Source organism: Barbus barbus (assembly GCF_936440315.1).
Source record: "Barbus barbus genome assembly, chromosome: 28".
NCBI lineage: Eukaryota > Metazoa > Chordata > Actinopteri > Cypriniformes > Cyprinidae > Barbus > Barbus barbus.
In genome coordinates this window covers 2,841,756-2,863,135 of record NC_136756.1, presented here as the reverse complement: position 1 = coordinate 2,863,135, position 21,380 = coordinate 2,841,756, and the positions used below count along the sequence as shown (strand labels likewise).

Below are 21,380 nucleotides of genomic sequence, written 5' to 3'. Positions count from 1 at the left end.
AACATGTTCCAGTCTGTGTCCTGGAAGCAGTCCTGCAGTGCTGAGGTGGCATTGTCTGGCCATACTGTGATCTGCTTTTCAACCGGTTTGGTGAGTTTGAGAAGTGGTCTATATGCTGGGATTAGCATAACAGTGATGTGGTTGGAGTACCCGAGGTGGGGGCGGGGTTCAGCCTTGTAAGAGTCCTTAACTGTTGTGTAAACAAAGTCCAGTGTGTTGTTTCCCCTTGTTGCAAAGTTCACATGTTGGTAGAACTTTGGCAAAACTGTCTTTAAGTTTGCATGGTTGAAGTCACCGGCTATGATGAAAAAGCCGTCGGGGTTTTTTGTTTGTTGTTCACTGATGGCGCTATACAGTTCATGAAGCGCGTCCTTAGCGTTTGCACACGGGGGGATGTAAACCGCAACGATAACAATGGCCGTGAACTCCCGCGGCAGATAGAACGGTCGACACTTCACAACCATAAACTCCACCAGCGATGAACAGTGTTTTGATAATACCGCAGCATTGTTACACCAGTCTTTGTTGATATACACACACAAGCCACCTCCGCGTGTCTTACCAGACAGTGATGAATCTCTGTCCGCTCGGAAGTTGGATAGCCCGTGCAGTTGAATGGCGGAGTCCGGGATGTTGTCGTTTAGCCATGTTTCGGTGAAAACAAACATGCAACAGTCCCTTGCCTCATGCTGTGTAGATCGACTGAGTTGAATTAAGTCCAGTTTGTTTTCCAGAGAGCGAGTGTTTGAGAGCATGAGTGTTGGAAGAGCCGGTCTTGAGGGGTTAGCTCTTAGCCTAGCTCGTATACCTCCGCGCTTACTGCGCTTCCGTCCTCTCTCACACCGCTTGCGACGCTGCCTTGTGCGGGTAGCGTCAGTAGGCGAGGCCGTGGTCTCGAGGTCCGGCTCCAGCAGTAAACAAAGGCCTCGTAGCTTCTCAGTAGCCGCCGGCGAGAGTTGATGCTCGTATGCGTTGCTGATATCCAGAAGACTTTGGCGATCATAGATGAATTCTGGGGTGATTTCCTTAAGAGTTAGCGGTAAACTTACACTATTTGGAGACGAACAGACGACATTAAACGACATAAAAGCACCGTCTTTGGGACCCGGAGCAGCCGCAGCGATCGATCGCGCCGCCATCTTCCTTCCTTCCGTCTTGTGAGAGCAGTTCACATGTCGCGTCTTTTGTGTGCGCTCAGGTTCTTTATTTCAAATGTAGATGTGCTGCAAACTATAGGTCCGCACAAACGTCTTTCATTGGAGCTTGAGGAGGGGGATCCGCCAAAATGAGGATCTGGCTTGATCCGGTACAAATTAAGACCTGGTTGTCTTAAAGTGCAAAAAATTTTAGAGCAGCATATTAACTGATCAGTGTGCAATGACATTTTAGTGTAGATAACTGCTCAGAATGTTTATAGCTCTCGGAAAGAAACTGTCTCTGAATCTGCTTATGTGAAATTTGGCTGATCTGGAGCTGGCAGCAATTCAAACAGGCCGTGACCGGGATTGGAGCAGTCTCTTGTGACGTCTACATACAAAATAATCTGCGGTGATTGGTCCTATCGGTCTCATTTTCATCTCAGCATGCCTGTAATGCCTGATAAAGCAGTGTTTGTCAGAGCAGTGCTGCTTTGTGTACAGTGTTACTGGGGAAACAGCTATATTTAATGCTCCAAAAGCGGCACCTAGTGGCACAGAATGAATTAGCATTTTCTTTCAGACCAACGCGAAAAGACCAACAAGTGGGCAGGCAATATGCTGTTTCATGTTGATGTCAACATGAAATGGCTTAAGATTTGTTTTAATAACGACTCGTTTCAATGATTGAGAGTGCACTCTTTCTTTTGAGAGACAATAACTTTATACACGGTACACTTTCAAATTTAAAACTTTGATGTTTTCATTTGCTGTGTTACACACTGCATGAAAGGTCATTTTCAAATCCATAACGGGCACTTTAAAGCTTCTCTATATGTATATATTTAATTTAAATGCAAATCTTAAAATTAATTGCCAAGTCATATAATAATTATATGAATTATAAACGGGGGAAGTTGTGGCCTAATGGTTAGAGAGTCGGACTCGTAATCCAAAGGTTGTGAGTTCGAGTCTCGGGCCGGCAGGGATTGTAGGTGGGGGGAGTGAATGTCCAGCGCTCTCTCCACCCTCAATACCACGACTGAGGTGCCCTTGAGCAAGGCACCGAACCCCCAACTGCTCCCTGGGCGCTGCAGCATAAATGGCTGCCCACTGCTCCGGGTGTATGTTCACGGTGTGTGTGTGTTCACTGCTGTGTGTGTGTGTGTTCAGTGCTGTGTGTGCGCACATTGGATGGGTTAAATGCAGAGCACAAATTCCGAGTATGGGTCACCATACTTGGCAGTATGTCACTTCACAATTAATATAAAATAAATATTAAGTAGCAACAAAAGTCAGGCAATTTTGTCTCTAAAATTGTTTGAGTGTAAGCTGCTTTAATTGGGAGCGAGAGATACGGGGGAGTGGCTTTATTGCATCAGATATGTCACTTTGCTCAAAGCTGATTGGTCCAGTTTGGGTTTGCGATCTCTAACCCAGAATAAAGCCTGCTCAGGAGCAGGGTAGCTGTGTAGGGTAAGTTACCATGGTGATGAAACCCACTCAAAATCAACCCACATTCATGAGCTCAGAGAAAACTCAAGAGTTTGCTCAAACTAAACGCAAACTTACCTGAGTAAAAACTGAAACCGGCTTTGTGCAACAGGCCTCAGGAGGCGCAGAGGTCACGTTTACTATTATACTAAAATCAGGATAATTTTAAAGATTTACTTGAAGAAATTGCACTTTGCGCGTGTAATCTATTTAACGTATACTTTCTCATAAATGCTAATCCTGAAAGGAAAGCATCAAGCATTATGAATTGAATGTACTGAGTGTTTAACCCAGTGATCTCTGTGTTTGTTTCCCCAAGGCCCCCGTTGACCATCAGTGCAGCACTTTGAAAGCTGAGATCTCCATCAGTATGCTGTGCTTCTCATCGTCTTTGAGGCTCACGTCAAGCCTTCGCAGGTACATCGGTGTGCAACGCTTGCCAAACTCATGTCCACTGCTGCAGCAACACAGGCACAGCAGCACCGCAGTAAATAAGACCACAGCGTCCTACAGCTATGTGATAGTCGGGGCCGGATCCGCAGGCTGCGTGCTGGCCAACCGTCTGTCAGAGAATGCCTCCGATTCGGTGCTCCTTCTGGAGGCGGGACCCAAAGACAAGCAGCTGGGCAGCACCCGTCTGTCCTGGAAGATTCACATGCCAGCTGCTCTGACTTATAACCTCTGCGACGACAAGTACAACTGGTTTTACCACACGCTACCTCAGACGCACATGGACGACAGGGTGATGTACTGGCCTCGTGGCCGCGTTTGGGGCGGCTCGTCGTCGCTCAATGCCATGGTGTACATTCGGGGGCACGCCGAGGACTACAACCGTTGGCAGAGTGAGGGGGCCGAGGGCTGGGACTACGATCACTGTCTTCCATACTTCCGCAAGGCCCAGACGCATGAGCTGGGAGTGGACCGATACCGAGGGGGTGATGGCCCGCTGCATGTGACGCGAGGAAAGACCAGTCACCCTCTGCACCGCGCGTTTATCGAAGCGGGCCAGCAGGCCGGATACCCCTTCACGGATGACATGAACGGATTCCAACAGGAAGGAGTGGGCTGGATGGATATGACTATCCACAGAGGTGATCGTTGGGAAATTAAATTAGGGCTGGGCGAGAAACAATATCATACCTAGGTCACGGTAAAATTAATCATGATGATGATGATAAGATCTGGACATTTTACTTGATATGGATTAATCTAACAGCAGAAATAAAGGTATATCAATTAATGGTGCGGTTCTTCAAAACAGCAAAATAAAAGTCCAGTCTAATTATACATTACATTTACATTTAGTTATTTAGCAGACGCCTTTATCCAAGTGCTATAACACGTCTCAGTTAGCTTAACACAGTACACTTAGCAAGACTTTTTTTTATAATAAAAAAAGAAATAAAGGCCTATTTTAGACTTGCACTCTATTAATTTACTAACGGCTTGTTTATATTTAAAAAAAAACTGAAAACTAACACTAGCTTCTCTATTCTTTTTGTATTCTATTTCTTTTATTTTTCTTTTATTTATTATACAATTAACAAAAGCAAAAAAGGCCTCTAACGCTAGCTTGCACTTTTCTTTTTCTATTCTGTTTTCTTTTTATTATATAATAAAAAAATAATCTTGCTATATGCACTGCGTTAATCTAACTGAGGCTTGTTATAGCACTTGCATATCATCGCTCTTTTGTTGATTTTAATTGCTTCCATTGTCCTCATTTGTTAGTCACTTTGGATAAAAGCATCTGCTAAATGACGTAATGTAAATGTATGAAAACCGATAGATTAGAGCAAGATAGTTTTAGAGGCCTTTTTTGCTTTTTGTTAATTGGATAATAAATAAAAAGAAAACAAATAGATGGAATACCAAAAGAATAGAGAAGCTAGTGTTAGTTTTTTTTTTTTTTTTTTTTAAAGAAAAGCAGTTAGTAAATAAATAGTGCAAGTCTAAAAGAATAGAATTAGAATAGAGTGCTAGAGTTAGAGGGTCAAATACAGATGGATGATGTGTTTTTAGCCGATTCTTGAAGATGGCTAAGGACTCAGCTGCTCGGACTGATTCCACCAGGAGGGAACAGTTCATCAAAATGTCTGTGAAAGTGATTTTGTGTCTCTTTGGGATGAACAACAATGCATCGTTCACTTGCAAAACGCAAGCTTCTAGAGGCACATAAGTCTGAAGTACTGAATTTAGGTAAAGGGGTGCAGAGCCAGAGGTGGTTTTGTAGGCAAACATTAATACCTTGAATTTTATGCGAGCAGCTATTGGCAGCCAGTGCAAAATTATAAATTATAACAGAAATATATTGCTATTGTTTTACTGTTAATTACTATCTAAAATCTAAAAGTAAAAATAACAATGTTGTTATTAAGGGACTATCATATAAGATTATTTTATCTGACAAAATATAAAAATGCAGTGTTTTGTAGTAAATTAATTGGTGTAATTCATTCGATTGCATTTTAAAAGATTGATTAAATTAAATAGGTTAAAAGTTTTATTCATTAATTTTTTATTTCAAATCAACATAATTCATTTGTGATGATAAATTGGTATTAAATGATAAAACACAGAATCCAGAAAAAAATAAAATGGATTAAATTTTGAACAAATAAGTTATGTTTAAGTTCGTTCTCAAGGTCTAACAAACTTGTGGAAAGAATTTCCTTTCTCATTGATGGTAAATGAATAGTGTGATAAATATCAGTACCGTGTGGTTTGAAAAAAAATGTAGTGATAACCTTTTTTCCTCATCACCCAGCACTACCTTGAATTAAGGCAGTTCATGGTAATGCAAGTCTATGGGGTTTTCCAACTCATTTTAGCATCTGAATAAAAGTCTGGTCACTTGGTCCAATAACAGCACACATCTTGCCTCTTATGATCTGAGGAATCATTCATGTCTGTAACAGTTTAGTATTTAGTATGAGCACTAGTGATAGTGTAATTCTTTGGTTGAATCTGTAATGATCACCTTCTCTCTTTTTCTCACACAGGTAAACGATGGAGCACAGCTAGCGCTTACCTCCGGCCTGCGCTGTCCAGACCCAATCTGAGAACAGACGTGCGCTGCATGGTGACCCGCATTCTGTTTGATGGGACGCGAGCGAGAGGGGTGGAGTACCAGCAGGATGGACAGACGAAAAAGGTCGAAAAATGAACTCGCTGGCATTAGTATTTCTGTCAAATGAACTTTTTACACTGCACTTAAAGGGGACATAACACACATTGAAGAGGACTCATAAATCACTAAGACCAACTCACAAACTATCCTAAAATAGTTGTTGCAAGCAGTCTGCCTCGGAACGTTAACATTTTACAAATATTTGACGATAATGAGCTTTATAAAGGTACCGCCTTTGGTTTTGGAGGCAACAAATTTTCCTTTGATTATGTTTTCATTAACCAGCTGGGCAAGAAGTAACAGCTGTGCTTGCATCCAGTTTGCTTTTCTTTTTTTGTTTGCACGTCGTACTATCAGCCATGATTATTTTACTCTTTTGATTAAAAGGCTGTTTATGTGCACTAATTACACTTAGCCAGCATTTTAAAATTTTTATTTGAATGTGACAATCAACATTTTTATTTTTAAACCTTACCAATATTTCAATGAATAAATCTGACAGAGACCCCTCCCCTCTCCTATCAGCCAATCACTGTGTGCATAGTTAATAAGCATGCTGACATCATCCATAGCAACAAGGTAAACCCCGCCTTTATTTACTCTGAGCTTAAGACGTCTCTCTATTCCTTAGTAAAAGTGTGTCTCAGCAGCTTTGTGAATAGGTTTTAAGAGAAAACTCTTAGCTAAAAACTTTTACTGCTATTCAGGAGAACTCTTAGTGCTAAGATAAAATATTTTGTGAACACGGGCCCATATCTGCAGTTCTTAATCATGACCGGGATCTTTTATAAAAAAAATGTGTTTATAAAACATTCATCACAAATGAATCTCAATATGAATCATCATAAATGACAGGAACAAATAAACACTTGCGAAACTCTGTTTCTGCCCCGGAAAAACAAACTGCATACACTGTTCACGTAACGCTGGGTTCTTTGGGAAGCTGAACAATTTGTACGAAACTGGAAAGAGTGTATTTGGCACAGAAATACTCCATGTGTCCAAATGGTTTTTTGAAATTTTGGCCATGTTTAGCATGAGAATCCAACTTAGCCCGATTTCAAGTAGAATGTATACTCAGGCTTTGGGTTTCTAAATAAACTTATCTTGCTAATTTCACATAAGGAATATACAGGTGCTGGTCATAGAATATCATGAAAAAGTTTATTTATTTCAGTAATACCATTCAAAAAGTGAAACTTGTATATTAGATTCATTCATTACACACAGACTGATATATTTCAAATGTTTATTTCCTTTTAATTTTGATGATTATAACTGACAACTAATGAAAGTCCCAAATTCAGTGTCTCAGAAAATTAGAATATTGTGAAAATGTTCAATATCGAAGACCCCTGGTGCCACACTCTAATCAGCTAATTAACTCAAAACACCTGCAAAAGCCTTTAAATGGTCTCTCAGTCTAGTTCTGTAGGCTACACAATCATGGGGAAGACTGCTGACTTGACAGTTGTCCAAAAGACCACCATTGACACCTTGCACAAGGAGGGCAAGACACAAAAGGTCATTGCTAAAGAGGCTGGCTGTTCACAGAGCTCTGTGTCCAAGCACATTAATAGAGAGGCGAAGGGAAGGACCAGATGTGGTAGAAAAAAAGTGTACAAGCAATAGGGATAACCGCTCCCTGGAGAGGATTGTGAAACAAAACCCATTCAAAAATGTGGGGGAGATTCACAAAGAGTGGACTGCAGCTGGAGTCAGTGCTTCAAGAACCACCGCACAGACGTATGCAAGACATGGGTTTCAGCTGTCGCATTCCTTGTGTCAAGCCACTCTTGAACAAGAGACAGCGTCAGAAGCGTCTTGACTGGACTCCTGCTGAGTGGTCCAAAGTTATGTTCTCTGATGAAAGTAAATTTTGCATTTCCTTTGGAAATCAAGGTCCCAGAGTCTGGAGGAAGAGAGGAGAGGCACATAATCCACGTTGCTTGAGGTCCAGTGTAAAGTTTCCACAGTCATTGATGGTTTGGGGTGCCATGTCATCTGCTGGTGTTGGTCCATTGTGTTTTCTGAGGTCCAAGGTCAACGCAGCCATCTACCAGGACGTTTTAGAGCACTTCATGCTTCCTGCTGCTGACCAACTTTATGAAGATGCAGATTTCATTTTCCAACAGGACTTGGCACCTGCACACACTGCCAAAGCTACCAGTACCTGGTTTAAGGACCATGGTATCCCTGTTCTTGATTGGCCAGCAAACTCGTCTGACCTTAACCCCATAGAAAACCTATGGGGTATTGTGAAGAGAAAATTGTGCATACGTGATGTCATTGCATGATTACATAAAGACAATGCTGAATCAAATATTGAAGAAAGCTCATTGAAATGATCTGTCCGAAAGAACCAGTTCGCAGAAACAAATCAGACTTTCCCATTTGTCTGAGGCTATGTATTATGGGTAAAAATGCTGTAAATAATGTTCAGTTTCTTGCACAGGCCAATCATTTCGCTTCATAAGACCTCAATATATCATCAGGAGCTATGGTATTCATTTAGTCTTGCCTACATATGCTTTTATTTAGTTTTTTAAAGAGCCGGTAACCATTGACTTGAAATTTTTGCCAGCTAAAATTCTTCTTTATTGTTCTGCTGATGAAAAAACGTCACCTACATATTGGATGTTCTGAAAGTGAATAAATTAACAGCAATGTTTTTATTGCCTCTAACTCAATCCCTTGTGAGTGAGATCTAACGGTAAAAATTTGATGCATATGTGAGTGATTGACTTAATAAAATTATGACACCTATTTCCACAAAGTTGATCTGATTTGTTTTAACTTAAATTAGGTTAATTGTACTGATGAGTAAAATTCATGCTAATTTAATGAGATCACACCAATTTAATTTGAGATATTCTGTGAATGTTCCATGAACATAACTGTTGCTGTTCAGACTGGTTCCCTTGTGCAGAGTTGTGGGTGTTTTCTGCATTTTTATAAAAAAAAATGGAAAGACCTGTTAGAGTTTAAGTGGTTAATGTTTAATTATTTTGATCATTTTGTTTGTTTGTTTTTTGGTTACCGTTATGAAGAGGGGAGCTTGTGCTTAAGTTGTCAGTAGCTGTCATACACACAAATGTTCTACGGCCGTTTGATTGCGAAGGCTAGAAACAATGTGACACTGGAGCACAAAAGTAGTCATAAGCAGCAATACATTTGCCAAAAAAACATTGTATGGGTCAAAATTATCAAATATATTATGCCAAAAATTATTAGGACATTATGTAAAGATCATGTTCCATGAATATATTTTGTAAATTTTCTACCTTGAATATATATAAACTTTGATTAGTAATATGTATTGGTAAGAACTTTATTTGGACAACTTTAAAGGCTATTTTCTCAATATTTAGAATTTTTTTTTTTTTTTTTTTTTTTTTTTTTTGCACCCTCAGATTCCAGATTTTCAAATAGTTGCATCTCTGGCTAAATATTGTCCTATCATAACAAAATCAATGGAAAGCTTATTTATTCAGCTTTCAGATGATGTATAAATCTCAATTTCAAAAATGGCCCTTATGACTGGTCCAGGGTCACATATAGAGTATGTAAATCATGTTCTGGCCCTCAAACTAATTTGCTTTATATATATTCTTATAAGAACTAATAGCCAACATAACACTTGTTCACATGCCAAGTATAACTTTTGTAGTATGCAAGTAATGATCAAGTAAAAATGTTCTCATCACTGGCATTAGCACAGTTACAGCTCATTGAGAACAACAGCTCATGTAGCTAACCAACCACAAGGTCTACTTCAGCATAATGGTAACCTAAAAACCCCCCGATATAACAAACTCTTTCAAATGTCAAATATAACTGAACAACAAACCTTAATATGTCTTTCCCTTTTCTAATTAAACAGCACTTAATTTCCACATTTACTCTCCTGATCTATCCCTATGCAAACCATGCTGGGAACTAGAAATCCACTGGCCAGTTTCAGTTAATGCAACATAAATGATTCATGTAGCCCTAAGACGAATGGTTCAAGTTAACTTAACACTTTACAAATGTAATTTAATGCAATACAGTTGAGTGCAAATCACAACCTAGTGTGCCATGTCTGATTAGACATAACCAAGCAAATGCTTTGGCCGTTTTTATCCTTTAAAACATTCACAAAGCTATTGTGCGATAGCATAGAAAACCAACCAGATGAAGGAACCTCAGTAGACAGGATGCTAAATGAGATGAGCTCCTCTGAACATCTAAAGCCTGAACATCTTGTCAGCATCATGTTGTGACTTTGAGAAATGTTCAGGAGGCAGGTTGTGTAATCTGTGTGATTAACCTACACACTTAAAAGCTACAGGGTGAAGGGCAGGGACAATGCATGGTTTTCTCCTCTTTTATCAAATATGTTTCATGAGCACAACTTGGCATGGGCGAAAGCTAGAAAAACTGATTTACATTCAGATTGGCTAGATTTTAGACGAGTACGTACTGCATGCACGGTTGCAGTCAGAAAAGCTAAAGCTGAGCACTTCCTTATACAAACTTCTAATAATTTAAATAATTCATCAAAATGTTAGAAAATTGTTAAATCATTAACTGAAAATAATAAAGGTATAGAACTTCCGTCATGTATTATGAAAGGCTCCCACGCAGTCATTGATAAAGAAAAAATGCTTAATTGTTTCAATGAACATTTTATAGCCTCTAGCTTTTTGTTTGATTCAATTTATGGCGCTCATGCAAACTCTTTAATTGTTCAGTCAGAGAATTGTATGTTTAGTCAGGCATTCAGTTTTTCACCAGTTGCAATTTCTGAGGTATGCAAAGCTCTTAAATCTTTAGATGTTTCAAAATCAGCAGGTCCTGATAAATTGGAGCCTTATTTTTTAAAGTTAACCGCTGATTTTATTGCCCCTCCTTTGACTTATATTTTTAATCTTTCTCTTGTTTTAAATGAAATTCCATCTATATGGAAATCAGCTTTTGTTCTTCCCCTGTTTAAAGGTGGAGATCCTACACAGCTAAATAACTATCGGCCCATTTCAAAGTTGTCTGTCCTTGCCAAAATCCTTGAATCATGTGTTAATAATCAACTAAAGGACTTTCTTTCTGTTAATAATATCCTGTCTGATTTTCAATCTGGTTTTAGAAAACAACATAGTACTACTACAGCAGCCTTAAAAGTACTAAATGATTTTATTGAATCAGTTGACAACAAGAAACACTGTGCAGCTTTATTCATTGATCTGTCCAAAGCATTTGATACTGTTGATCATACTTTGATACAACGTCTTGTCAGTATCGGATTATCTGAAGATGCTATTGGTTGGTTTAATAATTATCTCTCTAATAGAACTCAGTGTATACAGGCAGATCGTTTTATTTCTAGTTCATTTAATGTAACTAAAGGTGTGCCACAGGGGTCGGTCCTAGGGCCGCTCCTATTTACTATATATATATATATATATATATATATATATATGAATAATATTGATCAAAATGTTAATAATACACATTTTCATTATTATGCTGATGACACAGTAATTTATAGTTCAGCGTCCACACCTAATCTAGCTCTTTCACAGTTACAGCTTGCTTTTAATATTGTTCAGCGAAACTTATTCGATCTAAAACTAGTTTTAAACGCAGATAAAACAAAATGTATGTTGTTTTCTAAATCAAAATCAATTCCTCATAATCCTCCTCCTATTATAACTTCTCAAGGTTTGGAGATTGAATTTGTGTCTCAGTATAAGTATCTTGGGTTTATAATTGATGATGCTCTTTCCTTTGGCCCCCATGTCCAGCAATTGGTGAGAAAATTGAAAGTGACCTTGAGCTTCTATTTCAGAATTAAATCCTGCCTTTCCTTTGAGGCAAAAAAGAAGCTTGTTGCTGCCACTTTTATGTCTGTATTGGACTATGGTGATGTTATATATATGCATGCATCTTCTCAGAATTTGCATACTATAGACACTGTTTATCATGGTGCACTGAGGTTTATAACAAATCTTAAGACCTTTACTCATCATTGCGAGTTGTATGCCCGGGTTGGATGGTCTGCTTTGTCCATCCGTAGGTTAAAACACTGGCACGTTTTTATCTACAAATCTATCCTGGGTTTACTTCCCTCATATCTTAATACTTATATCTGTAAAAATCTGTCTGCAATTATAGCCTTCGGTCCCAGGAATTTTTCTTATTGTCTGTTCCAGTGGTACGTACTGAACTGGGAAAAAAGTCTTTTAAATTTGCTGCTCCCTTTGCTTGGAATAATTTGCTAATTAAATTACAACTTAAGGAGCTGGTGTCACTAGATATTTTTAAAGGGTTTTTAAATAACTTGGAGACAGAAACATTGGGTTGTAGATGTTTTGACTAGTTGTGTATTGATATTCTTGTTTGTGTGCGTGTGTGTAACTTATGGATGTTACTTGATGTTTTGGATGTTATATGTTAACCCCCCGTGAGCTGTGTTACTGTTAATCTTGGCCAGGATGCTCTTGTAAAAGAGATTTTTAATCTCAATGTGTTTTTCCTGGTAAAATAAAGGTTATAATAATAATAATAACACATGTTGCAAAGTTGGGACTTTTTTTTCCACCAGACCCTCACCACACTGATCAACAGATCTGAAAATGTCCGTAAAAGACTGCTGATCAGTGAAGATACACAGTTGCACAAATGACTGCTGTCGTTCTCAATGGCTTCTCTTATCTGCCATCAGTCTTTCACTTTCAGTCATTTCCGCTGATGTTATATAAAAACAGATGAGTGACTTATTGACATGAATGTCTCTCATGTTGACTTCAGGTGTTTGCTGATAAGGAGGTCATTCTCAGCGGTGGAGCCATAAACTCTCCACAGCTCCTCCTGTTGTCTGGAGTGGGAAACGCAGATGAACTTCGCAAACATGATATTCCCGTAACACAGCATCTTCCAGGTGACCCCATTTCCTTCTTTACGCGATGTATCTTCAAGATACTTCAGACCAGGTCCACAGTTAACACAACCTGTGAGTAAATACTGGCTTTAGCGAGGAAGTAAAATGGGCTTTACTGGCAAACTGGCTGTTAACTTTAGAGTAGGCATGAAACAGAAGTTGTGAGAGATTTTAGTAACGTACTATAATTATCTCTTGTGGAAAAGAAGTACACTTTATTACGTTTTCTCACTTTATAACTCTAAAAATAGCATTGTTATCAGGTATTTTATCATCCAGATGACAGGGGAGTCCATTTAATTGTAAGTGTAAGGTTAGGTGTTTATTAGGCTACTGAATGAACTAGTTTACTGAAATTTTTCAGAAAGTAGCAAAATGACACGTTAGCAAATGTTTTTTTTTCATCTAGATTATAAAATACCCACTGAGTGAGTATTACATCTGCATCAAATGACACGCATCAACGCTCTGACAAAATTTAAAACTAGTGCCGTCTAAATTAGTGCGTTAATGCACGTGATTAATTTTTCCAGTTTAACGGCATTAAAAATATTTAATGCAGGGGCGGAGCTTTGGTTGGCCATTCCACTCACAACTGCAGCTTCTGTCTTTTTTTTTTGACAAGAATTGCATTTATTTAAACGCAGAACATTTTTGCAACCACATCAAACAGGAGACTTTTCAGAAACTTCACCTCAGCTCCAGGCGAGAGTCAAACGAGCGCAGAAACGGTAACGAGGTGATGAGCTACCGCAGAACATCAGTGAACTGTGGTCAGATGAGATGTTGTCAGGCTATATGTCAGTAAAAAGCAATTTTCCTATGCTGTCAGCTGTTATACCGTGCTTGTAACACGTGCTCTTCAAACGCACGCACAAATACGGTGGTGGCGCGCTGTAGCCTGTTTCATTTCGTATTAAAGCGTGAATGAAACTACGAGCATGAGTGTTCAGCAGCGGCAGCTCTTAAAGTAATAGCAGCCAAATAACATGATAACCAGCCACTGTGATGTCTGTTCATCAAAGAACAAAAGAAAAAAGAGGAAATCAATAACTGTTGTAAGCTTTAAGGATTCATCTGTATTTATTTTAGAATTTTGTGTTGATAACTTTTCAATAACAATGATTTAATTTCTGTATATTTTCTACTTTACTGTCTTTGTTGTTTCTACATTCATTTGAAGATTGAATGTAAAATTATTGAAATGTAAAGGTATATTTAAAAACGTTAATGCTAGGTGGGATTAATCGTGATTTAATTTCAGTATAAAAAGTTCATTTTTCTTAATCGATTGACTAAGAAACTATTTAAAACACATTATTTGTGTAATGTGGATTTTACACCATGAATTTCTATATTTACACAAAACCAATTTTCGAATGGTATCATAGTTCCTCTAGTAAATCTGGCCCTTACAATTTTTTTTTATTAAACAAGGCAAGTTAGTGTGAGACCACAATCCCATAAAAGCACCGGTGGAAGTGGAAAGATCTGTGGGTGATTTACTGACAATATGCAAATTAAAGAACACCGATGCAGCCTGATCATTTCCATAATGACCAACGCAATCTACCAAGAGCAGCGCCAATTAGCGTAGAGTCTAACATTTATGGTAAACTAAAATACACTTTAATGTCATTTCTCTTGAAACATGTTTGTCGTGTATTTAAATATATTTGTAATGATGCAGCAGTTCTGAATGAGATTGTCTGAACCTCACATACGTCAGAGATAACAAGTGATTCATATCACAGGAAGTGAAAGTTCTGACATTTTGATGAAAGATTGAGGCCAAAGTAAGATGTTCACAGTAAGACAAGTAACATGCTATAAGAAAAACTAAATTGGGTCAGTTTTGATTTTAGGCAGACCTTAAAAATGCTAACATGATACCTAAATCACAATATAAGAATATCTGACCCTCACTTGACTTAATAAATGTCACATCACTATTCATCAGTTAAATTGAACAGACGCTTTAGTGCAAAGCAGCTTCACCATATGCATGTTATTAATGTGTTTTCTGGGAATTATTGTAGAGGAAGAAACAAATAAATACATTTTGCCATTTAATCCACCAAAACACATTTGTGAGAAGCAATTTTTTCTTTTTTTGACCACTCCAATTTTAGCCATCGATTGCCATGCAATGAAATGATTTACCTGAAACTGCTTTGCATCGTGTACCACTTTGTGTGCAATAGACTAGAGCTCCCGTTCCGCTCATGTTTATATAGTCATGATTATATAGGGAAATGGCTCAAAACAAATAAATGCTTGAATGTTTAAACAACAATTTACAAAAAAGTTATTTTTAAACAAATTCACTTTTAATTTTTTGACATTTTAATGCAAAAATAAAAATAAAATCTGAATTCTAAATGTGTCAATAGCACGTTGTTCATTTCACTTCTGTGATAGGGCATGGTGGGCCAAATCAAAGGTCCCTGGTCTCTGATTTTGATTTGACCTTTAAAAGATCAACATTTTATCATCCTTTCATTCAAAACCCACTTCCATTGTTTTGTTGTGAAACTGGGCACATTGAAAAAAGACGACAAGAGTCCAAAACTACAATATTCCAGTGAGAAGCAAATAATTTCTCATTGTTTGCACTCTTGCAACACACTGCAGCTGAAGAGCGTGACACTACAGCAGGGATGCTCATGTTTCACAGCTCGGGGCCAGTGAATCAAATGAGCTGGTAAGACTCAGCAGTACACTTGTTTGGTCACTTTAGCACGTCACAGTCAAACTTTTTTGTCAATCTTTAGAAAACACTTTCTTTTTCCAGTGCAATTTAGTCAGTGATCAATTTTGAAGTCTTTTAAACTTCTAAATGAAAAACAAATGCACACATTAACAGCGTACATTAATCTGAGGAGACTTCAACATCAAACATTATGTACTTCACCTTTGATATTATAGAATTTACCTGTAAAGTTTAGCCTGTAAAGAATAGCTTATTTTTCACGTTTTTAACAGTATTTTATTTATTCTTTGAAAATACAATTTTCAAGTGTTAAGTTAGTAGTCATAAGGTACATTTAGGCTCCTTGGCACAATTTGTGCCTAATAACTGCTCCAAGACAGCTTTTCAGTATGTTTTGAAATATCACAAGGTTTCTAAACTAGTGTGCTTTATTGGAACACTAATGTTAGCCCAAGTCTATACGGTCTACAGAATTTAAAATGGCATACAATAATAAACCAAATGTTATCATGCATTGGTCTGGATGCTAATATAGTTGTTATAGTAATCTTTATAGATATCAGTCTTAGTTTGTATGAGCCTTAAAACACAAAAGGCATGATATGATCATGATATTTACTTATGCACGAAATTTGTTTTGCATTTTCTTGCATTTATTATAAAGCGTTTGTATTTATTATTTTTATGTTTTTTTTCACTAGACACATGGAGATAAGAAAGATTCAAGCTGAGCTCTCAAACCTGTTTTTATTGGCATATCTTGCTGTTCTCCCAGCAGCTGTGTTTTGTTCTGACTTCTGAAATAAGTAGTGATCTGTAGAAATGGGGGACTGCTGCCAGTGAATTTGGGATTAAAACCGATAACTTATCAACAATCTTTACAAAAACATCAAATGTGGACTCTGCTTGTGAAGGAACGGTGGTCGTGTGTTCCCAGGTGTGGGCTGTAATCTGCAGGATCATCTGGAGATATATGTGCAGAATCGCTGTACTCAACCCATCACACTCTACAAAGCCCAGAAGCCCTTCCACATGGTGAAGATCGGCCTGGAATGGCTTCTCAGATTCACAGGTAATGAATCTGAGTGTTCTGTGAGAGCTCTGGTTATTTGTGTGATATTAAGACTCTTGTGTTTTGCTGCAGGTTACGGTGCAACGGCTCACCTGGAGAGCGGCGGGTTCATTCGCAGTCGTCCTGGCGTTCCTCATCCTGATATTCAGTTCCATTTCCTGCCCTCTCAGGTCATCGATCACGGCCGTGTTAAATCCAAGATCGAGGCCTTCCAGGTCAGAGTGGTTTAAAGACTGCTTAATTCTGCCTGTTGTGACTCTTGCTAATCAAACATTATCTGTGTTCTCTGTTGTCAAGCCTAAAGAGTCACATGATGTAGAGGGGTGTTCACACAGGTCAATAAATGGCTGTATTTTTAGTGTAGCAGGTGTAACCTAGCATTCACATTCCGCAGAGAAATGTGTTTGTACATAAACAGCAGTAGTGCGTTGCGAATCATCACATAAACAAGATTATTAGAGAACCACACTGGCTCAGAATGCTGGTGATTTCTGATACATCGCTGTTTGCGAAAAGACAAACCAATAACTAATGTTTTTTAAAAGTTAGGACAAAATGTTCTTAAAAGTAATGTTTATGGAACGATCTTCTAACATTATCAATATTTGATAAACGTTCTCATAACAGCATTCTTGGAATGTCCTCATTATGGTATTTTTACTTGATGAACATTCCAATAAAGGTGAGAAAACGTTCTTAAATAATTCAAATTAAATGTTCTAATGACATTATATTCTATGTAAAATAAAACTATTAAAATGTTGTAATAAATGTTTTGGTCACCTTTAAATAATGTTATAAGCACACATTCTTAGAATATATATAAAAAAAAAATATAGCATTATATTTTGGGTGAAAATGTTAGCAGAACGTTGAAAGAAACAGTTTTGGAAAAAAAATAAACATTCAAATAATGTTATATTTTGGGTGAAAAAGTTAGAATGTTGCAAGGACTGTTTTACTAATCTTTAATGTTCTAATCACAACAAGAAAACTGGACTTTTGAACATTCTTAGAATTAAAAAAAATAACATTCAAATAACACATTTTGGATGAGAAGCTGAACGTTCTAAGAAGCGTTTTTCGGGAACCTGTAAATAACATTCTAATCACAACAAGAAAACTGGACATTTCAGTGTTTAGAAACATTTCAGAACAATGTTCTCACAATGTTTTTATAACCTATTTGTTACCTGGGAATAAGTTTTGACTTCCATCTCTAGACATGCCCACATCACCAACAAACTTTTGTGAAATTGACATCCACTCGCTTTGTCGCTGTGAACACCCCTTTAATTCACCCACAGCCGAGCAAATAGATGTTGGCTTCCATCACTCTGATGATATTAAGAGAGAGTCCTGCTTCAGTCTTTGCCCTCGTGGCGTATTTGCTTATGCACACTTGTTTCATGCAATATGACTTCTCTGTGATGTGTGTAGGTTCATGTTGGACCCATGAGGAGCACGAGTGTTGGGTGGCTCAAACTGAAGAGTAGAGACCCGTTTACCCACCCTATCATCCAACCCAACTACCTCTCCACCGGTACGTTTGCTCTGATCTGACACGTTTAGGGCAGCTCAGGCCTCAGGAGCGAGAGGGGTTATAGTTGTGCTGTGTAATGGAGCTGTTGATTCGAGGGTTCATCCTGTTACATCCTACAAGATGTAATCAGTATCCCGCATTTCAATTATGGTCATTTTATTTTTGTCTTTCTGAATTTTAAATGGACCCTTTTCACAAGACTGTGACGACGCGTTTAACGGTCATCAGCATCGTAAATCCTTAAAGGTTTTTATATTTAGATTGTTTTTGTACATTTATAACACTATACTTTGTATTATATAACATTTGCATCAAATTACTTTAAAAACTAGTTAAGGCTAATGTGAGGGTGTTTCTAATGCAGCGTCTATGGGAGAGACGGTAAATTTAACATCGTTCTCTCTTCTGACTGCCGTTATCAGCCTCCCTCAATATTTTCCTTTTTTTTTAAACTCATGAAAACACTTTTCTTTTGCTATTTAAGGCAAAAATATATTTGTGGTACTCTCCCATTCACTGCTCTTGAAGTTAACCCAACTATGACGACTTCCGCTGCTGAGAAACTCGGAAATGTGAAAAAGGTCCATTGCTTTTTTTAAATGCCAAATTCGTTTAAGAACCTTAAGACCATTCCAGTCAAAAGTTTGTAGATTCTTCTGTATTAAGAAAAATCTACAAACATATTGAGTAAATTTCCACTGATTTTCCTATTTCTTGCTACTTAAGGAAATCAATTTTGGTAAATTTATGTCTCCCACATTTCACGAGTTCAACTTCTGAACTTTGCGGTCTAGAAACGAAAAAGTGCTCTGTGACACAGGTGTTTTTGGTTTTCTCCTGTCTGAACTTTCCACATTTTAAATTCTTGCTTTTTTAAATCACAAATTTTAGAACTTTAAGACAATTCCAGTTAAAAGTTTGTAGATTACTTTATATTTATAGTCAAGTCAAGTCAGCTTTATTGTCAATTCTTCCACATGTACAGCACATACATACAGAGAATTGAAATTGCGTTACTCTCAGACCCTTGGTGCATACAGTTAACATTAAACACGTTCAGATACAGATAAATACAGTTTAAACATATGTACATACAACTATACAAATATACAAATGAGGATATTGTAGAAAAAAATAAGAATTGGATCGATAAAGTGGCATAAGGCACAGAGTCAGAGTTCCTAGTGTGTTGCTGTGTTAAATGGGGTGAAAGAGGGGAGGGGGGGCAAGGACGGGAGGGAGTTCAGCTTCCTGAGAGCCTGATGTATGAAGCTGTCCTTCAGTCTGCTGGTCCTCGCCTGGAGACTCCGCAGTCTCCTCCCTGATGGCAGCAGACTGAAGAAGCTGTGTGTCGGGTGGGTGGGATCACCTGCAATGCGGAGGGCTCTGCGGGTGAGACGGGTGTTGTAAATGTCCTGGAGGGAGGGGAGAGAGACACCAACGATCTTCTCCGCTGCTCTCACTATGCGTTGAAGTGACTTGCGGCAGGATGCGTTGCAAGCGCCATACCACACAGTGATGCAGCTGGTTAGGATGCTCTCGATGGTGCCTCTGTAGAAGGTGCACATGATGGGGGCCGGGGCTCTGGCTCTTCTGAGTTTGCGGAGGAAGTAGAGACGCTGCTGTGCTTTCTTGGCCAGTGCTACAGTGTTGTTAGTCCAGGAGAGGTCCTCAGTGATGTGCACACCCAGGAACTTGGTGCTGCTCATTCTCTCCACAGTCGCACCGTTGATGGTCAGAGGGGCATGCTGGGTGTGTACTCTCCTGAAGTCAACAACAATCTCCTTCGTCTTCTTCACATTCAGAGAGAGATTGTTGTCACTGCACCACCCGGCCAGGCGGCTCACCTCGCTCCTGTAGTTTGTCTCATCTCTGTTGCTGATGAGACCCACCACAGTCGTGTCATCCGCAAACTTAATGAAAATGTTGGAGTTGTGTGACTGTGTGCAGTCGTGGGTCAGCAGAGTGAAGAGGAGGGGGCTCAGCACACATCCTTGGGGGGCCCCAGTGTTCAGTGTGATGGTACTGGATGTGTTACTGCCGACCCGTACTGCTTGAGGTCTCCCGGTCAGGAAGTCCAACAGCCAGTTGCACAGAGAGGTATTGAGCCCCAGCTGGGCCAGTTTGTGAGTGAGCTGTTGAGGGATGATTGTGTTGAATGCTGAACTGAAGTCTATGAACAGCATCCTGACATATGAGTCTTTTTTCTCCAGATGTGTGAGGGCTGGGTGGAGGGCAGTGGCAATGGCATCATCGGTCGAGCGGTTGGACCTATATGCAAACTGGAAGGGGTCCAGGGAGGGGGGGAGGACAGACTTGATGTGGTGCAAGTCTAGCCGTTCAAAGCACTTCATGAGGATGAGAGTGAGTGCTATTGGACGGTAGTCATTGAAGCAGGATGGAGATGACTTCTTAGGGACTGGAATGATGGTGGTAGCTTTGAAGCATGTGGGGACAACAGCCTGATTTAGTGAGATGTTGAAGATGTCTGTGAAGACCTCAGTGAGTTCCACTGCACAGTCTCTCAGTACACGCCCAGGAATGTTGTCAGGACCCGGAGCTTTGCGTGAATTGATCCTGCTGAGGGACCTCCTCACGCTGTCCGGGGACAGCGTCATCACCTAGTCGCCGGGAGGAGGTGGAGTCTTCCGTGCAGTGGTGCTGTTTTGTGCCTCAAAGCGAGCAAAGAAGGCATTCAGCTCGTTCAGCAGGGGGATGGTGTTGTCACAGGTCTGTGGTGGGGGCTTGTAATCCGTAATGGTCTGTATCCCCTGCCACAGGCTCCGCGTGTCTCTGCTGTCGCTGAAACGATGGGCTATCCTCCTGGAGTACTGCCTCTTTGATGCCGCGGGATAGGTTGGCCCTAGCTGTCTTCAGGCCCTCCTCATCTTCAGCTCTAAAGGCAGCGTTCCGAGCCTTCAGAAGTCTGTAGACCTCCCCTGTCATCCACGGCTTCTGGTTGGCCCGGACAGTGATGGACTTTGTGACTGTTACATTATCAATGCACTTGGAGATGTAGGCAGTAACAGTCTCTGAGTACTCTTGGAGGTCTGTAGTGTTGTTGTATGTGGCAGCCTGTTTAAACATATTCCAGTCAGTGGTGTCAAAACAGTCTTGAAGTGCCTCTGACGACCCTTCCGGCCACACTTGAATCTGTTTGTGAACTGGTTTGGTGACTTTAACGAGCGGTCTGTATGCAGGCATTAGCATGACAGTGATGTGGTCTGAGGCTCCGAGGTGGGGGAGGGGGAGGGCCTTGTAAGCTCCTCTCTGGGTGGTGTAAACAAAGTCCAGAGTGTTTTTTCCCCTTGTTGGAAAGTCTATGTGTTGGTGAATTTTTGGGAACACACTCTTTAAGTCTGCGTGGTTGAAA

General features: G+C 39.4%; 1 protein-coding gene across 2 annotated transcripts in view; it reads left to right on the top strand.

The window, feature by feature from the left end:
* Window positions 1-21,380, top strand: part of LOC306847943 (choline dehydrogenase, mitochondrial-like) — a 34,071-nt gene that overhangs the window by 8,309 nt on the left and 4,382 nt on the right. The window contains exons 1-7 of one of the 2 annotated variants that reach the window (XM_079382196.1): window positions 34-90; window positions 2,950-3,721; window positions 5,633-5,784; window positions 12,550-12,679; window positions 16,330-16,464; window positions 16,537-16,679; window positions 17,905-18,007. In XM_079382196.1, coding sequence (XP_079238322.1) covers window positions 3,001-3,721; window positions 5,633-5,784; window positions 12,550-12,679; window positions 16,330-16,464; window positions 16,537-16,679; window positions 17,905-18,007 — 1,384 coding nt within the window. In that variant the 5' untranslated portion in view covers window positions 34-90; window positions 2,950-3,000. Of the gene's footprint in view, window positions 1-33; window positions 91-2,949; window positions 3,722-5,632; window positions 5,785-12,549; window positions 12,680-16,329; window positions 16,465-16,536; window positions 16,680-17,904; window positions 18,008-21,380 lie in introns of those variants that run through there. The other variant, XM_079382195.1, reaches the window with a different exon arrangement.